Source organism: Suricata suricatta, chromosome 12 (genome assembly GCF_006229205.1).
Source record: "Suricata suricatta isolate VVHF042 chromosome 12, meerkat_22Aug2017_6uvM2_HiC, whole genome shotgun sequence".
NCBI lineage: Eukaryota > Metazoa > Chordata > Mammalia > Carnivora > Herpestidae > Suricata > Suricata suricatta.
The window spans coordinates 25004620-25022216 of record NC_043711.1 but is presented as its reverse complement, the minus strand read 5'-3'; the positions used below and the strand labels follow the sequence as shown (position 1 = coordinate 25022216).

Genomic DNA, 17597 nt, shown 5'->3' with positions numbered 1-17597 from the left:
AACGTATGCATTTATTTTCCATCATTTACAATACAGTAGTTACAATGACACTCCAAACAGAAAAGCAAAGTGAAAAATCAAAACCCCAACTTCTATTTCATGTAATTAGACTTATACAGAAATTAGAAGGTTAAGTACCAACTAGTTAGTCACCTAATTTCACAGCTATCTGAAGTGGCAATCGTTATATAGCAGCTTATCTATGATATATTCAAGATACATGATACAATATATTACTTGTTCATAGGCTACAACACAGCCTGCTTAATACCTTTCCTTAAATTCCACCTCTATACTACAATATGCTTGAGGTCCATGCAAAAAAGTAGCTACCTTTTATGTAGGAAATGGATGATAAAGTCTTTGGTGCTGTAAAAGCAACTTCATTTAAACATAACCACCACCACCACCAAATAAAGAAGAGAGAAAAAAGAAAAAGAAAAGAAAATAATAAGGGAAAAACCCAAGACACACTTCCTAGGGGAAAAAAACAGCATGTAATTTCTTTCCCTGACGGAATGTATTAAATAAGCAAACACCCCCAACAAGCAAAACAAGTACTACAATGCAAAAATATTAGAAAATCTTAAAAGATAGGGCAACATGGCTTATTGATCACAAGATAGGTAGGCATTTAAAAAAAATCAGTGTCTGTAAATTTTAGTGACATCTGCATTTTTTCTTTTTTTCACAGGCAGACACACATATATCTGTTATCTTACCTACTGTTCATGAGGTGGATCTTTTCAGGTAAATTTTATTAAGTGTCTTTTCTCCTTAGCTTTGTGATATTGTTTTTAATTTCTTTAGAAAATGAATGTTCTTAAATGTGGAAGAAAATAGTCATTATGTTTCACATGTTATAAATCAATGGTTTATCCCTGACTGCATTTTACGAGCTTTGATAATTAGGGAAATTTAGATGTGGATTGGCTATTACATGGTAGAAACAAATTATTATTCTGTTTGGTTTGGTGTGAGAATGATATTGTAATGATGTAAGAAAATGGACTTGATTTTTAGAGATGGATTTTTAACTGTTTTGAGATGAAATATGAGGTTTGTATTTTATTTTAATTTTTTTATGTTTTTTTTTTTATTATTGAGACAGAGAGAAACAGATCATGAGTTGGGGGAAGGGTGAGAGAGAGAGAGAGACATAGAATCCGAAGCAGGCTCCAGGCTCTGTGCTGACAGCTAGCTCAGAGCCTGGAGCCTGCTTTGGATTCTGTGTGTGTGTCTCTCTCTCTGACCTTCCCCTGCTCACGCTGTCTCTCTCTCTCTCTCTCTCTCTCAAAAATAAATAAAACATTTTTTAATTAAAAAAATAATAAATAAATAAAATACTTTAGTAAGGCATGCCTGGGTAGCTTAGTGGGTTAAGCGTCTGACTTTGCCTCATGTTATAATCTTGCGGTCCTTGGGTTTGAGCCTGCGTCAGGCTCTGTGCTGACAGCTGAGAGGCTGGAGCCTGCTTCAGATTCTGTGTCTCACTCTTCTCTCTGCCCCTCCCCCACTAGTGCTCGCTCGCTCTCTCTCTCGCTCTCTCTCTCTCTCAAAATAAAATAAATGTTAAAAAAATTTTTTTTTAACACTTCAGTAAGAAGTGCCTAGCTGTCTTAGTCGGTAGACCCTGAGACTTAAAATACTTCAGTAAGAAAAAAATTAATGAAGTAAAAATGGTAAAATATTATTGTTAACTCCAGATGACATGTCAAGGGGGTTCTTAAACATTATCTTTATTTTTCTGTGTGTTTGAAACATTGAAACATAAGAACATTTTAAAATGCAAAATAAGAGAGAATCTAGCACATAAAAAAGAACAGGAAAAAATACCAATGCTTATGCCTTACCCAGGGCAGCTGAATAGAAGTCTTTGGATTAGTGCCCAAGTCCCAGCTCCTGGGTGGTTCTGCTGTATAGCTCAGCTTGAGGAACTACTGCTGTTGTTGAGCGGGTATTAAATAGCGGTGCATGCAATTGAGATCCGTGTGAAAGACTTAGAATGGGAGTCTTGGTTTGATTTGTGTGTGTGTGGAATTATGTGTATGTGTGACCTTTAAACTACGTTCTGTATGCTTGATTTGTTTTATACACTTGGCCCTAGCACAGCCTAGTAATCCCACTTCTAGGAATTTATTAGTAAAAATGAAAGCATATATCCTCACAAAGACCTATATGCAAATGTGGGGGTGGGGGCAGTAGAGCTTAGCATAAAGCGTGGCACTCCAGAATGAGGATATAAATGTAATAGTGAGGGGCGCCTGCATGGCTCAGTCGGTTCAGGGTCAAACTTGGGCTCAGGTCATGATCTCACGGTTTGTGAGGTCCGGGCTCTGTGCTGACAGCCTGGAGCCTGGAGCCTGCTTCGGATTCTGTGTCTCCCTCTCTCTTTGCCCTTCTTTTGCTCGTGTTCTGCCTCTCTCTCTCTCAAAAAATGAATAAACATTAAAATTTTTTTTAAATAATACTGTAAAAATACCTTATGATTTCCCTACAGACCTCTCATTTTAGTAATTTTATGCTGCAGTTAATTAGATACCACCAATATTAAAGTTAGAGCTGGAGATAGGTTTCTTTCTTGAATATTTAATACTTCTTTCCACCAAAAAAATACTTTATAAGAGATATGTCTAATGTACTGTAATTTCAGAGAATTCTTCATCTTATAACTATACTTGCTATTTTTGCCTTTACTAATACTACATTATAGTACTTGTGAGAAAAAATAATTTCCAGCTCTAAAGCCTGAAGGTATCCTACTCTGAAGTATATACTTACCCACACACACACACACACACACACACACACACACACACACACTTGCCACTTTTTGTAAATTTGTGATTGTTTCAAAATTATATATATACTATCTATGCAGTAGTATGAATCATTATTTCTTTCATTTTACTTATCCATTAATTCTTTGAAGGATATTTTGATGGTTTCTATTTTTTGGCTTTTATGTATAATGCTACTATGAACATTTGTATAGAAGCTTTTGTGTGAACATATGTTTTCTTGGGTTCCAAGATTTTCTTGTATTTTTTTCTTCGTTTGCCCTGGAATCAGCTATTTCTCCAAAAAGTCTTGGCATTTTTTTTAGTGGAGAATAGGATTCAGAAGCCAAAATCTGGGTACTGGTTGTGCTCATTGCTATTGGAATATCACTGATTTTGGGCCCTCTCAGTGGACAGTTAGGGAGTACGTATAATATATTTGTAAAGGAATGCATATGTACCTACTCATATATAATACACATACATTTTTTTGCATATTTATTTCTATGTATATATTTAAAACCGTAAAGTCATACCAGTACCCCCAATTCAATCCTACAAGACAAGATTCATTCTAGTTTTCTTTCTTTCTGTATTGGTATTTTCCCTTTCTGGGGAACTGCCTCCTATTATTCTTTATTTACTTATTTGAGGAGTCCTTGTTAGTTACCAGGATCTCATTTCTGCTTAAAACCTCTCCCCTGTGCAGATGACTTTCTTACCCAACTTGGGCTCTGACGTTCCACACCCACGCCCTTCTTCATAGATACCCTTCCTCCACCTTCTCAGGCTGTGCTCCATGCCACATTACCCCCACATGGTTACCCTCCTGCCCCAGTTAGGCTTCTGCATTTCACATTGGGCCCCCTATCTGTATGCTTGCTTGTGCTCTGACTCCTGATGTTAGGCCAACCCCCACAGAGAAGCCCTCCTTACCCTACAGTGCTCCATCACCTCATCCCACACTCCCTTTCTATGTGCACACCCTATTTCCCCTGCTCTTACATCCCACCTCGGACAACTTCAACACACTCTGGCTCCGACACTCCACACCAGGCTGCCTCTTCAGGCCCCTCACACTTCTTGGCCCCTGTCATCTCAAACCAGATCACCTCCATACATACACACCTTCCTAGCACATTTGGGTTCCGGCAGCCCCACCACAAGCCCATCCTCCATGTGAGTGTGTCCCTTTTCTCACATGAGCCCTCAAACCCTGCTCTGAGCCCTCATGTCTTCCTTTCCCTCCTGGCAGAGATGCCTACCATGCACCATGTTCTGTTTCAGGATTGAATTGTTTAGGAAAGAAAGAAAAAGAAGAGCTCCTTTGCCTTATTCTTGAACTGTCTATTGTTTTGTTTTGGGGTATTTTTGCACTTCACTTGCATTTGTTTTCTTGCCTTTGAATAATCAAAACTAAATTTCCCTAATTTCCATTTCACAAATCGGTTTTGTATTTTTGCACTTGAGCTTTCTTTCTAATTCAATTTTTCTTGTTTTCTTCAAAATATTTACGATAGAAATTCAAATGCAGGAAAGTAATATTGATGAGATAGGTCTACCATATGGTACAATTTATTAATTATATGCTTTTATTATTATTTGTCAGCCATTCTGTGTGTCAATATTTTGCAATTCATTTTCTAAAGGAATCAGTCAAATTGATATGTTTTTTAATGTGCACAAAAGAGACTTTGTCTTTTTCTTTCTTATGTATATATATGTTTTTAACTAGGTAGATTGGTTGTGATTTTTATAAATACATAACCATTTTTTTGCTCTAACCTAGTAGGAAAAATTGTTATCCTAATGGAGGAAATTACTAAATAAGTAAACGTTACCAAATGTCTGAGCTGAGTAATGTACCAGAGCTCTGTCCTGATAGGCTTCCACCTGGTTCCAGGGCTACTATAAAAATATGCAACATTTCTATAAGGGAAGGCTCTGCCCAGGAAATCGTTCTGTTGTTTGGCCTTAGAACTCCCCCTTGTGATTTGTTTCCATCATTTTTTATTTATTTTATTTTATTTTTAAGTAGTTTATTTTCCATCATTTTTTAACATTGAATGCCTTGGCTTTTAAATTAATTACATCCAGTAAACATCATTTGGAATATTATTTTTTCTTGTTTTCTTCAAAATTTTACAATAGAAATACAAGTGTAAGAAAGCAATATTGATGAAATAAATAGGTCTACCATTTGGTACAGTTTAATATGGTGCTTTTATTATTTGTCAGCCATTCTGTGGGTTTGTAAATATATCACATTTCATTTTCTAAAACTTGGAATGAGTCAAATTGATATTTTTTTTTATGTGGACAAAAGAGACCTAACGCATCACCTATTCTAAATGAATTTGTATGTCACAAGAGACAAATGGTTGGAAGAATTTATATCAGTATGAAGTTTTCAGAATGATTATCTAAGAACTTAAAACAACAACCTTCTCCTTTCAGGTGTTTCTGCCCAGTTTTCCTTCATAGTCAGATGCTTTGGGAGCTGGTCCTTTTGGGGGAGCCCCTCGTGGTCATGGCACCGTCACCTTCAGAGTCTTCAGAAACTGTATTGGCACTTGTGAAGTGAGTATATTGGGTTCCTGATGGTGATAGTTGCAGCATTTTCCATCTGTTTGCACACTCATTGCACTGATCCAGACAACCTCTCTTGTAAGAAGAGTGTGCTCATTGTAGCCCCGTTTCATGGAAGAGAAAAGGAATTCAGGCTCCAGGAGGGCTGGAGCCATGTTTTTTGGTTTTGTTTTGTTTTGAGCAAGAAGCATTCATTCACTTACGCAAAGTTGGCACCTGACAATTTTGCATGAATGGTCGGTCAATGTCTAGTAAAAGACATGTAACTAGGGAATGATATTGCCAGAATTTCAACCCATCTTCTGCCCCAAGTGCCGTGTTCTTTCAATACTCCATTCCATATTATTATGTAATTCCATTTGTCTTTCTGGTTTCCTGCATTGAGTTTACTGTTTACTGAAATAAGTAATCCCATGTGGGTATACTGTGTGTATTGATGTTTTATAGTTATTTTGAGTAGGACCTTTAATTCTGTGTCCTTTGTTTTAAATGTTCTTCTTGTTCCACAGCTGTATTTCTCCATTAAAGTACTTCAGTGACTTCCGACCTTATTTCACTATTCATGATAGCGAATTCAAAGAATATACTACTCGTACTCAAGCCCCGTGAGTAAACAAAAGAATTTTTATTGACTAAGTATTTCCGATATAATCAAATTATGTAAAATTAAATTTTGAACTTATTGGCATCTTGATTTTGTAACGGAAGGTTTGAGGAGCTGTTTGTTTTTTGTTTGTATGTTTTTGAGGAGCTGCTTGTAATACTTCTACACATCAAGTGTCAAACTTACTTTTCAGTGATTTTATTTATTAGTAGAAGCTGTATTGTCATTAATAGCCATCTGACTGTACCTTGAGTTCTGTTTTCTTGCCTCAGGCAAGAAGCATCACTTATTTCTTTTGTTCTGTAACGTCTTTTTCCTTCTTCCTCTTCATTGAATTGGCATGGAAACATGGAAATTCTTCCCAATATGTCAAAGGGGAAAAAATTATCTTACCCTTTCCCCTTTAGCTCCTTCTCTATTGCTTACCTTCTTTTCATAGTAAAATTTCTAGCATAACAACAACAAATCTCCTCTTACTATCTCTACTTCTTGGCTTTCTGGTTGCTTCTCAGTCCATTGCAGGTTGATTTCTTTTTTATTTTTCAAGTTTATTTATTTGCTTTGAGAGAGAGTACACGTGCTTGTGCAAGTGGGGGAGGAACAGAGAGAGAAGAAGAGAGAAAGAATCCTAAGCAGGCTCTGTGCTATCAGTGTGCAGCCAAACATAGGGCTCAATCTCACAACTGTGAGATCATGACTTGAGCCAAAACTGGGAGTTGGACACTTAACCAGCTGAGCCACCCAGGCTCTCCACAGGTTGATTTCTCCACTTCCACTGAAGCCATTCTTGCCAAAGTCATCAAGACCCTCTTGCTGCCCAACCCCATGCATACATTATTGCCCTATTTTTCCTGCCTTCCCTTTCTTATTATCATTTAAGCTGTTGAACTTGAATGCATTTTAATCTTTGACACCTAGCTGCCTGGTGGTGCATCTCAGTTCCCCATCCAGACGTCTCTGTCTCTGCCAGCACCTTAAGTATTGGTGTTCTCCGGCACTATGTTCTGGGATCTGATTTCACACTGATAATTCTTTATGAGCAATCTTATCTCTACCCACAGACTCTGTTAACACCTGTATGCCAATGACTGAAATTTATCTGCTTAGCCCAGATCTTTGCAAGGTGCAGACCTATATGTCTAGGGTTTTGGGTTTTGTTTTGTTTTTTTACCACTTTACCACCTGGGCATCTTAATGGCATCTGAGACTAAATGTGTACAAACTGAATTCTTTGTTTCCTTGTTTTCTTCCCTAAACCCATGGTTCTTCCTATTTTCATGAATGGTACTACCTTTTCAAAAGCCAAAATGGTCATACATTTTTCTTTCTTAATATGCCCCACATCAAGTTTTACCAAATTCTGTCAATTTAACACCATAAAATATCTTTCATAATGTTTATCTTCTTTCCAAAAGTCAATTCTCACCCTTACAGTCTCCAGTCTTTGTCATATCTGCTGCTGCCTTTCCTAAACCTTTTCTCTTCTTTGTGGGACACCTTCCAAATTTCCCCCAGAGTGATTTTCCTACATTTTCATTCATGTGGCATCCTTCCACTTGGTTCTCTAGTAGCTTCCATTTGCATATAAGACTTCTAAACTTCTTAGCATATTAACTTGGTGTACTTAATAATCTGGCCAGCATCTAGCCATCTCCTTCCATTTCTAACCCATTCATCCTTCTTGCTTTATGCTGTAGGAATACTGAGCTATTTGTAGTTCTTCCAGCATTCCACCATCTCATTTCATTGGTTTGCATGTATTATTCTCCTACATCACCTTTACCTCCCTTATCCACTTGGTACTTCTGTGGATCTTTCATATCTTTGTGCAAATGTCATCTCTTTGGTGAAACTGTTCTTTAATCCCCTGGTAGACATAGTTTCTCCTTCGTAATTATCGTATGTTTGATACCACCTTCACTGTTTTCTAATTTGTGGCATTGTGATTGGGTGTGCGTACCTTCCTTCCTGTGTGCTTTTAGAAAGACCATGTCTTTCCATCTTTACTTGCTATGGCTAAACATGGTGCCCAGCATATAGTTATTATGTAATGTGTTGAATGAAGGAAAAGATAATTTGTTGTTCAGTCTAAAGAAATTATAAACTGTTCTTCACTGATGGAGCACTGGTCTTTTTCTCACTTTGTTTCTGTTTTGTTTTCATGTAGGCCCTCAGTCATATTAGGAGTAACCAACCCTTTTTTCGCAAAAACACTCCAGCATTGGCCACACATTATTCGAATAGGAGACCTGAAACCTGCAGGTAAAGTATAAACTCAGTGTTCTGTTTTTACTGCATAATGTGGCTGAGCAGGATTATTTCTTCCTCTTTGTTTATAATCTCTTGATTACTTTTTAATTATGTTGATAGTAACCTTTTTGGAGGTAAACTGCATAAAGGCCTTAAGAGAAGAGCATAATAACTTCCCACTAAAATTATGTGTAACCCATCATGTTCTTCTATTAAAAAATGGACATCTAGTATTATAAACATGAAATAAATTATAACAAAATGAAACCTTAAAATTTGAGCTACTTCTTGTATTTGTATATTAACCCAGTTAAACAGGGATTTCCAACATTGTTTGAATAAAACCTTATAGAAGCTTGAATTATTTAACTTGGCACAAAATACTCTGCTAGGTTTCAAAACAAGTACTATACAATTTCTGTGGCACTGCTATTAATTAAGGAAGTGGTCAAATGTTGTGCTTTCCTTGAGGAAAGATATATAGTATTTTTCCCATGGTAACAATTTAATAAATGTATTTATTTGTTTAAGGAACAGTATTAATTTATTGGAAGGGTATAAGCCACACTTACATTGCCAATGTTGAGTTGATAATAGCTGAGTCTGTTTTTTCTTTTTCTTTTTTTCAGGTTTATTTATTTATTTTTACTTTCTGTGATTTATTTATTTTTTTTATGATTTACATCCAAGTTAATTAGCACATGGTACAACAATGATTTCAGGAGTAGATTCCTTAAGCCCCTTACCCATTTAGTTTATCCCCCCTCCCAGAACCCCTCCAGGAACCCTCTGTTTTTTCTCTATATTTAAGAATCTCTTATTTTGTCCCCCTCCCTATTTTTATATTAGTTTTGCTTCCCTTCCCTATGTTCATCTGTTTTGTATCTTAAAGTCCTCATTTGAGTGAAGTCTTTTGATATTTGTCTTTCTCTGACTAATTTCACTTAGCATACTACTGTCTAGTTCCATCCATGTAGTTGCGAATGACAAGATTTCATTCTTTTTGATTATATGGGTAAAGAGTATTACTTCTTTATCCATTCATCCATCAATGGACATTTGGGTTCTTTTCATACTTCGGCTATTATCAATAGTGCCGCTATAAACATTGGGGTGCATGTGCCCCTTCGAAATAGCATACATGTATCCCTTGGATAGATACCTACTAGTGCAATTGCTGGGTCATAGGGTAGTTTTATTTTTAATTTTTTGAGGAACCTCCATACTGTTTTCCAGAGTGGCTGCACCAGTTTGCATTCCTACCAGCAGTTCAAAAGAGATCCTCTTTCTCCACATCCTCGCCAACATCTGTTTTTGCCTGAGTTGTTAATGTTAGCCATTCTGACAGGTGTGAGATGGTCTCTCATTGTGGTTTTGATTTGTACTTCCCAGATGATGACTAATGTTGAGCATTTTTTCATGTGTCAGTTGGCCATCTGGATGGTTCTTTGGAGAAGTGTCTATTCATGTCTTTTGCCCATTTTTTCACTGGATTATTTGTTTTTTTGAGTGTTGAGTTTGATAAGTTCTTTATAGATTTTGGATACTAACCCTTTATTTGATATGTCTTTGCATATATCTTCTTCCATTCCATCATTTGCCTTTTAGTTTTGCTAATTGCTTCTTTGCTGTGCAGAAGCTTTTTATTTTGGTGAGGTCCCAATAGTTAACTTTTGCTTCTATTTACCTTGTCTCCAGAGACATGTTGAATAAGAAGTTGCGGTAGCTGAGGTCACAGAGATTTTTGCCTGCTTTCTCCTCAAGGATTTTGATGGCTTCCTGTCTTACATTTAGGTCTTTCATCCATTTTGAGTTTATTTTTGTGTATGGTGTGAGAAAGTGGTCCAGGTTCATTCTTCTGAATGTCGCTGTCCAATTTTTCCAGCAACACTTGGCTAAGAAACTGTCTTTATTCCGTTGGATATTCTTTCCTGCTTTGTCAAAAATTAATTGGCATTATGTTTGTGGGTTTATTCCTGGGTTCTCTCTTCTGTTGCATTGATCTGAGTGTCTGTCTGTGTCAGTCCCATACTGTCTTGATGATCACAGCTTTGTAATACATCTTGAACTCCAAGATTGTGATTCCTCCAGCTTTGGTTTTTTTTTTTCAAGATTGCTTTGACTAGGGGCACCTGGGTGGCTCAGTCGGTTGAGCCTCCGACTTTGGCTCAGGTCAGATCTCACGTTCATGGGTTCGAGCTCCGCATCGGGCTCTGTGCTGACAGCTAGCTCAGAGCCTGGAGCCTGCTTCTAGTTCTGTGTCTCCTTCTCTCTCTGGCCCTCCCCCTCTCATGCTCTGTCTCTCTCTCTATCAAAAATAAATAAAACATTAAAAAAATTAAAAAAAAAAGATTGCTTTGACTATTCAGGGTCTTTTCTGGTTCCATACAAATTTTAGGATTGTTTATTCTTAGCTCTGTGAAGAATGCTAGGGTTATTTTGATAGGGATTGCACTGAATATGGAGATTGCTTTGGGTAGTGACTTTTTAATATTATTTGTTCTTCCTATCCAGGGGCATGGCATATTTTTCCTTTTTTTTTTTTTTATCTTCTTCAATTTCTTTCATGAGCTTTCTGTAGTTTTCAGTGTATAAATTTTTCACCTCTTTGGTTAGATTTGTTCCCAGGTATTTTATGGGTTTTGGTGCAGTTGTAAATGGGATTGATTCCTTGATTTTTCTTTCTGTTGCTTCATTATTGGTATATAGGAATGCAACCGATTTCTCTGCATTGATTTTATATCCTGCCACTTTGCTGAATTCATGGATCTGTTTTAGCAGTTTTTTGGTGGAATCCTTTGGGTTTTCCAAATAGAGGATCATGTTATCTGTGAAGAGTGAAAGTTTGACTTCTTCCAGGCAGATTTGGATGCCTTTTATTTCTTTGTGTTGTCTGGTTGCTGAGGCTAAGACTTCTAAGACCATGTTGAATAACAGTGGCGAGAGTGAACATCACTATCTTTTTCCTGACCTTAGGGGAAAGCCTGAACATATTTTTTAATAATGTTATGATGTGTTACTTTTAAAGACTTCTTTTGGTATACACAGTGTATTTTTAAAGATTTTTTAAGTTTATTTATTTTGAGAGAGAGAGGAAGAGAGAGCAGGGAGGGGCAGAGAGAGAAAGGGAGAGAGAGAGAATCTCAATCAGGCTCTGCACTGTCAGCATGGAGCCCAATTCAAGGCTCAGTCCCACTAACCGTGAGATCATGACCTGAATGGAGGTCAAGAGTCGATCACTTAACCCACTGAACCACCAGGTGCCCCTACACAGGTATATTTGAAATATTATTATTTTATGAACTGTCCTTTCAGGGATATATATATAAATCTAAATAGATATGTTAGACTCAAGCAATAACAGTTCAAATCATATTATTTACAAATATTAGACTCAGTCTTATACCAAAATCCTTAGAAGCCTTAAGAAATAGAGGAAAGAGCAAATAGCTTTAACTTGACAGTCAGATCTTTGTGTTATTAGTCAGAACAGCCTCTTAAGCCTCAAATTCTTTGTTTGCTGGGAGATTAAACACTTCCTGACTCATGGCATTCTGTCAGTATCATTGTCACCTGCCACCTGGTGTCCTCTCTGATTTAATGATAATTTAAAACACAGCAATCACCAGAGTCTCAGCTTTGAGAAGATAGAGGTTTTTTTTAATCTTAATTTCATATTGACATTTATTTTCATGGTTTTGTTCTATTAATCTAGATTATTTGATTAATTGTAATATCGTTGACTACTGTTTATTGTCTTTTTCTAATGAAAAAATCTCTTTGTTGGGGCTTTATGTAGAGGAACTTTTGCATAAAATCATTGGTAAAGTAACATGAATGGATGTGCCTGTTTAACTTAAAAAAATTTTTTTTAATGTTTTTTATTTATTTTTGAGGGAGAGAGGCAGCTTGAGCAGGGGAGGGTCAGAGAGAGAGAGAGGGAGATTTTTAATTTTTTCTAATATTATTTTTTGAGAGAGAGCAAGTAGGGAAGGGGCAAAGAGAATGGGAGAGAGAGAGGATCCAAAGCAGGCTCTGGCTGAGAGCAGAGAGCCCAATAGGAGGCTCAAACTCATAAACCATGTGATCATGACATGAGCTGAATTGAAGTCAGACGCTTAACTGACTGGGTCACCCTGGCACCCCTGAAGTTATCGTTTAAAAGTAAGACCTAGGACCTGAGCGCCTGGGTGGCTCAGTTGGTTAAGCATCTGACACCAGCTCAGTTCATGATCTCAGAGATCATGAGTTCAAGGCCCAGAATGCTTCGGATTCTGTCTCCCTCTCTCCCTGCCCATCCCCCACCTCTCCCTCTCTCCCTCCCTCCCTCCCTCCCTCTCTCTCTCTCTCTCTCTCTCTCTCTCTCTCTCTCAAAAATAAACATTAAAAAAATGTTTAAAAGATGTTACCTTCTAAAAAAACTAAATTAAATAAAAATAAAAGTAAAACCTAGGACCAAGGTAGGGGAGGGGACAATTCTTGAATTTATTTTTCAAAATGGGTATGAGGGCAGGTATGAAATATTAGACTTTAAGCAGCCAACTTTAGAGAAGAGCTGGTGTATTTTTTCTGATTATTTCTATCACTAGCTTATTTGGACCACTTCATCAGGTAGCACTTTTTCTACAAGAAAGTAATGGCAGTGTATGAGAACATGCTTTATAGATCCTTAGTGGTCACTAAGGAGTGAATGCTAGAGGTTGTCAGTGTTCTCAATTCAATTAATAGAGAAAACATGTTGTGAACAAAGACACCAGGGGTAGTTCAGTGATTTGGGGCAAGGCTTTAGTGTCTGACTGTTTCAGGGACTAGCAGGTTTTATATGAGCCCAGTCTTTTTTTTTTTTCTTCATGTTTGTTTATTACTGAGAGACAGAGCATGAGCAGGGGAGGGGTAGAGGGAGAGAGAGAGACAGAATCTGAAGCAGGCTCCAGGCTCTGAGATGTCAGAACAGAGCACGACACAGGGCTCAAACCCACAGACCACAAGATTATGACCTGAGCCGAAGTCAAATGCTTAACTGACTGAGCCACCCAGGCACCTCAGTATATGAACACAAATCTTAACAGAAGTGCAAAATTTCATTAAGTTTAGTGTGTTTATGATACCTTCCCCCATTTACTTAAAAGTTGTTTTTGTGGGTAAAATAAACATAACATAAAATTATCATTTTAACTATTTTTAAGTATCTAATTCATTTAAAAATAATATAGTGGCATTAAGTATATTCATAATGTACAACCATTGCCACTGTCCATTTCCAGAACTTCTTCATAATCTCAAACAGAAAGATTTGGATTTAGTTCACCCAAATCCAAAACCCATTTAAACGGTAACTTCCCAATTATCACATCCTCCAACCCCGGGTAACTTCTATTCTAATTTCTGTTTCTATGAAGTTGGCTTTTGCCCTTTGGTGTCTGAAATATTTCACTGTTTCAAGGTTCATTCATGTTGTAGCATGCGTCAGAATTTACTTCCTCTTTAAGACAGAATAGTATTTCATTGTATATATATATATACCACATTTTATTTATCCCTTTATCTGTCAGTTGACACTCTTTTTTTTTTTAGTGTTTTATTTATTTTTGAGACAGAGAGAGGCAGTGCATGAGCGGGGAGGGGCAGAGAGACAGGGAGACACAGAATCTGAAGCAGGCTCCAGGCTCTGAGCTGTCAGCACAGAGCCCGATGTGGGGCTTGAACACACGAACGTGTGATCATGACCTAAGCCGAAGCCGGACGCTTAACCGACTGAGCCACCCAGGGGCCCCGACACTATTTTTCTTAATGTTTATTTATTTTTGAGAGACAGAGCAATAGAGAAAGAGAGGGAGACACAGAATCTGAAGCAGGCTTCAGGCTCCAAACTGTTAGCAGAGCCCAATACAGGGCTTAAACCCATGAACTGTGATATCATGACCTGAGCTGAAGTCGGACACTTAACTGACTGAGCTACCCAGGTACCCCCACTTTTGAGCTATTGTAAATAATACTTCTATGAACATAGATGTACAAATATCTCTTTGAGTCTCTACTTTTACTTTTGAGTATAAACACAAAGTGGGTTTGTTGGACCATGTAGACATTTGTGTTTAATTTTTTTTACTTTACATTCTCACCAATAGTGCACAAGGGTATCAGTTTCTCCACATCCTTGCCATCCTTTTTTGATGGTAGCCATCCTAATGGGAGTGAGGTGGTATCTTATGGTGGTTCTGATATGGATTTCCCTAATGATTAGTAATATTGACACCTTTTCATGTGTTTATTGGCCAACTGTATATCTTACTTGGAGAATTATCTTTTCAAGTTCTTGGTCTGATTTTTAATCAGGTTGTTTTGTTGTTGTTGAGTTGCAGTTCTTTATATGTTCTGGATACCAATCCCTTATCAGATAAATGCTTTGTAAATGTTTTCTCCCTTTCTGTGACTTTTCTTGCCATTCTTTCATTGATAGTGTCCTTTGATGCTCAAAAGTTTTAAATTTTGATGGGGTCCAATTGATCTGTATATTCTTTTATTGTCCTTGCATTTGGTATCTTATTCATGAAAATCCACTTATCTTTTCATTTATGAGTGTTGGGTATATATATTGAGGCATTTTTTCTGCTCATTGACATCAAGACCAGGACCACTGCATATTGCTGCACAAGTTATGAAACATACTATCTGAGAGGGTCAGTAAAACTGCAGAAAACCTTTTCTTTTTCAGGGCAGGCACAGCAAAACTGAGATTCATAATTTTACCAGAAACATACATTTAGTTTTACCCCTCCAGAGGGATCATTCCTCCTGATGCAGAAGGATTATTTATTCTGGTTTATACCTAGTTTTAGTTCACATAAATTCTGTTAAATGGAGAAATGTAATGTTAAGGTGGTGGTACTTAACAAATATTTCTCAAAGAGAAAGTAATTGTTAGTGTATATTGGATCAACTTATAAACTGATGATTTCTGACCAGATATTAGGTGTGGTGATTTCACTAAAAGTAAAATATTTGGCCTAAAGGGTCTAATGCCAATATACAAAGGTGAAGCAGTAATGACTATTAATTTAGTAATGTTAAACCCCTCTCTAATGTGCACTGTACATTGAATAAGTATTTTTAAATAAATGTCTGTAATTATAGGACTTTAGTTCATTTTCATACATTTTTTCCCCAAAGCCATCTGACAAATATCCATTATTATTTTTTTTTTGCAAAGGCAGTGTATCTCGATGATGAATGTTCTTTTCATCTATTACATACTACAGTGTAAGAATTATGGTGGCTAGGGTTAGAGATCACTAGGCATCTTACACCTGATGAGGTCCAGTGAACCAGAGGGGAGTTGTGTGAGTGAAAATTGCTACATGGGTTTATTTTTTCTTTTACCTTTTTAAAAAAAAAACAGACATGGATGCTACCTATCTTCATTATTAGCCAGAACTTACTGAATATAAAGAATATATGAAACCTGACGCTGAGCTTTTCTCTTCCTCTGATACTCAGTTCTTTTTGCACAGTGAGTTTCAGGAAATAATATGGGAATAAACAGTGTTGGTGGATAGAGGAATTGCAAGTCCTTTGTGACTTAGAAAGAAACAGAACATCAGTACAGAAATATTTAGACTTATTCAATCTATTGTGGTTTTATACATGCTGTTCTTTGGATTCTTGGGGTCAGAGGCAGGTAAATGATATGAAAGTAGTTATCTGTATAGTTAAATATGTATTCTGTACTTATTAAGGGGAAAAATGGTTTACAAATCTTGTGGTGAGAAGCTACTCTGAACTCTAGAAAGCACAACCACAAGATTCAAGATGAGACACATTCTCATAAGAATTAGCACATGGGAATAGATAAAATATGTTGACAAAGTAAAAACTATGGGCTAATGAATCAAAAACATTCTGGAAACCTGAGGATTTCTGGACTCTGCTGTCCTCTCAGTCTGTCCCCAAAGCCTCTTAGTTTAATCTCCTCCACAGAGCAGAGCTCCAGGTGCTCCCTCTCTTCTCTTTCCTTATGGCGCATGTCTTGCTTCAGGTTCTGTTTCTACCCAGGAGCAGTACTCCACAATGCTTCTATTTTATCCTATAGGCCTTTCTCTTTCACCTCAAACTCCATTGTGCAACACAGCAGCCCTGCTCAGGAGTTCTGTCCATCTGTGGCTTAGATCTGCAGTGTGGCTTATGTTATCACCACCTGGTGTCAGGGAGTGTGTTAAGTGCCGATTTGATCCTGTCAGCTCATTTTCCCTAACTTTCCCTAACCACCATCCCCCATGCCCATGCTTTCGGTCTCTCAGTCACCTTGGATGTCAGACATCTTTATAGTTCCTCTTGATCTGACCTTTGAATACCTCTCTGGATTTATCTCCTGCCCTTTTTAGCATACTGTCCATTCCTACCTTTGCAGCATACTGGATAAGAGTGATGGCTCAGGGCATTAGACTGCTTTATTTCATATCCTGGTTCAAGCATGTTAATCTGTGTGTCCTTGGACAAGTTGTTCCTCTAGAGCTAACAACCTGTCTAAATGGGACATTGATTCACCAGTCAGGGTGGATAATGACAATAAAAAGCCAGTGTTGGTGCCTACCAAGTTTGTTTTATCCATGCCTTACTTTTTTCATCTGTGAAATGGGCATGATAAAATATACTTCTTTGTGAAGATTAAATGCGATCATTCTTGTAGTATTCTGAGACCAGGACTGGCACAGATAAGGATTGAGAAAATGGTGGCTATTACTATGCTCCTGGACTTAACTCTACCGAAAAAGGGTTTTTTCCCCCCCTGAATAACTTTTTATTTCTCTTATAAGACTGCTTACATAGCACTTACTTTAGGAAACCTAGGTAATTTTCCGCTCTTCTTTGGCCAAGACACTCTTTTGTGTTCCCATAGTATCTTGTTCATAATTTTATCCAAGCATATATCCTTTTGTATTGTCATGTATGTCGATTTGTCTTACTTTGCCATTAGATTGTGAATATTTGATGCCATGCAGTAGTTGTTTTATTTTTTTTTATTTCCAGCATCTTCCGTTTACTGATATTTACTGAATCAATGAAAAACATTAGCCTGTGTATCCATGATATTGACTTCTATAACAAGGGTCTGTCTTAAAGTTATTATTGGGGCAATTAATAAAATTAGAGTATCACCTTTATCATACTGCAGGTTTTCTGTAAAATTGAAATTATTTCAAAGTAGAGCGTTTACAGAAATACCTGTTTTATCACAGTACATCATCTTAAAAACTCTTTAATGATATAAGATTACACGTGAAAATGCTCTGTGTTCCTGTAATTCCAACCCCAGAGATAACTGTAGATAGCAGTTTGATGTACATAACAATTTAAACAAAAATATTTTGCCAACT

The 17597-nt window shown here is 37.1% G+C and overlaps 1 protein-coding gene across 1 annotated transcript in view; it reads left to right on the top strand.

Moving 5' to 3' along the window:
• DENND6A (DENN domain containing 6A) overlaps positions 1–17597 on the top strand; it is a 42798-nt gene that overhangs the window by 16835 nt on the left and 8366 nt on the right. Inside the window, exons 9-12 of the mRNA XM_029917389.1 lie at positions 695–750; positions 5238–5360; positions 5879–5974; positions 8141–8235. Coding sequence (XP_029773249.1) covers positions 695–750; positions 5238–5360; positions 5879–5974; positions 8141–8235 — 370 coding nt within the window. The remainder of the gene's footprint in view (positions 1–694; positions 751–5237; positions 5361–5878; positions 5975–8140; positions 8236–17597) is intronic.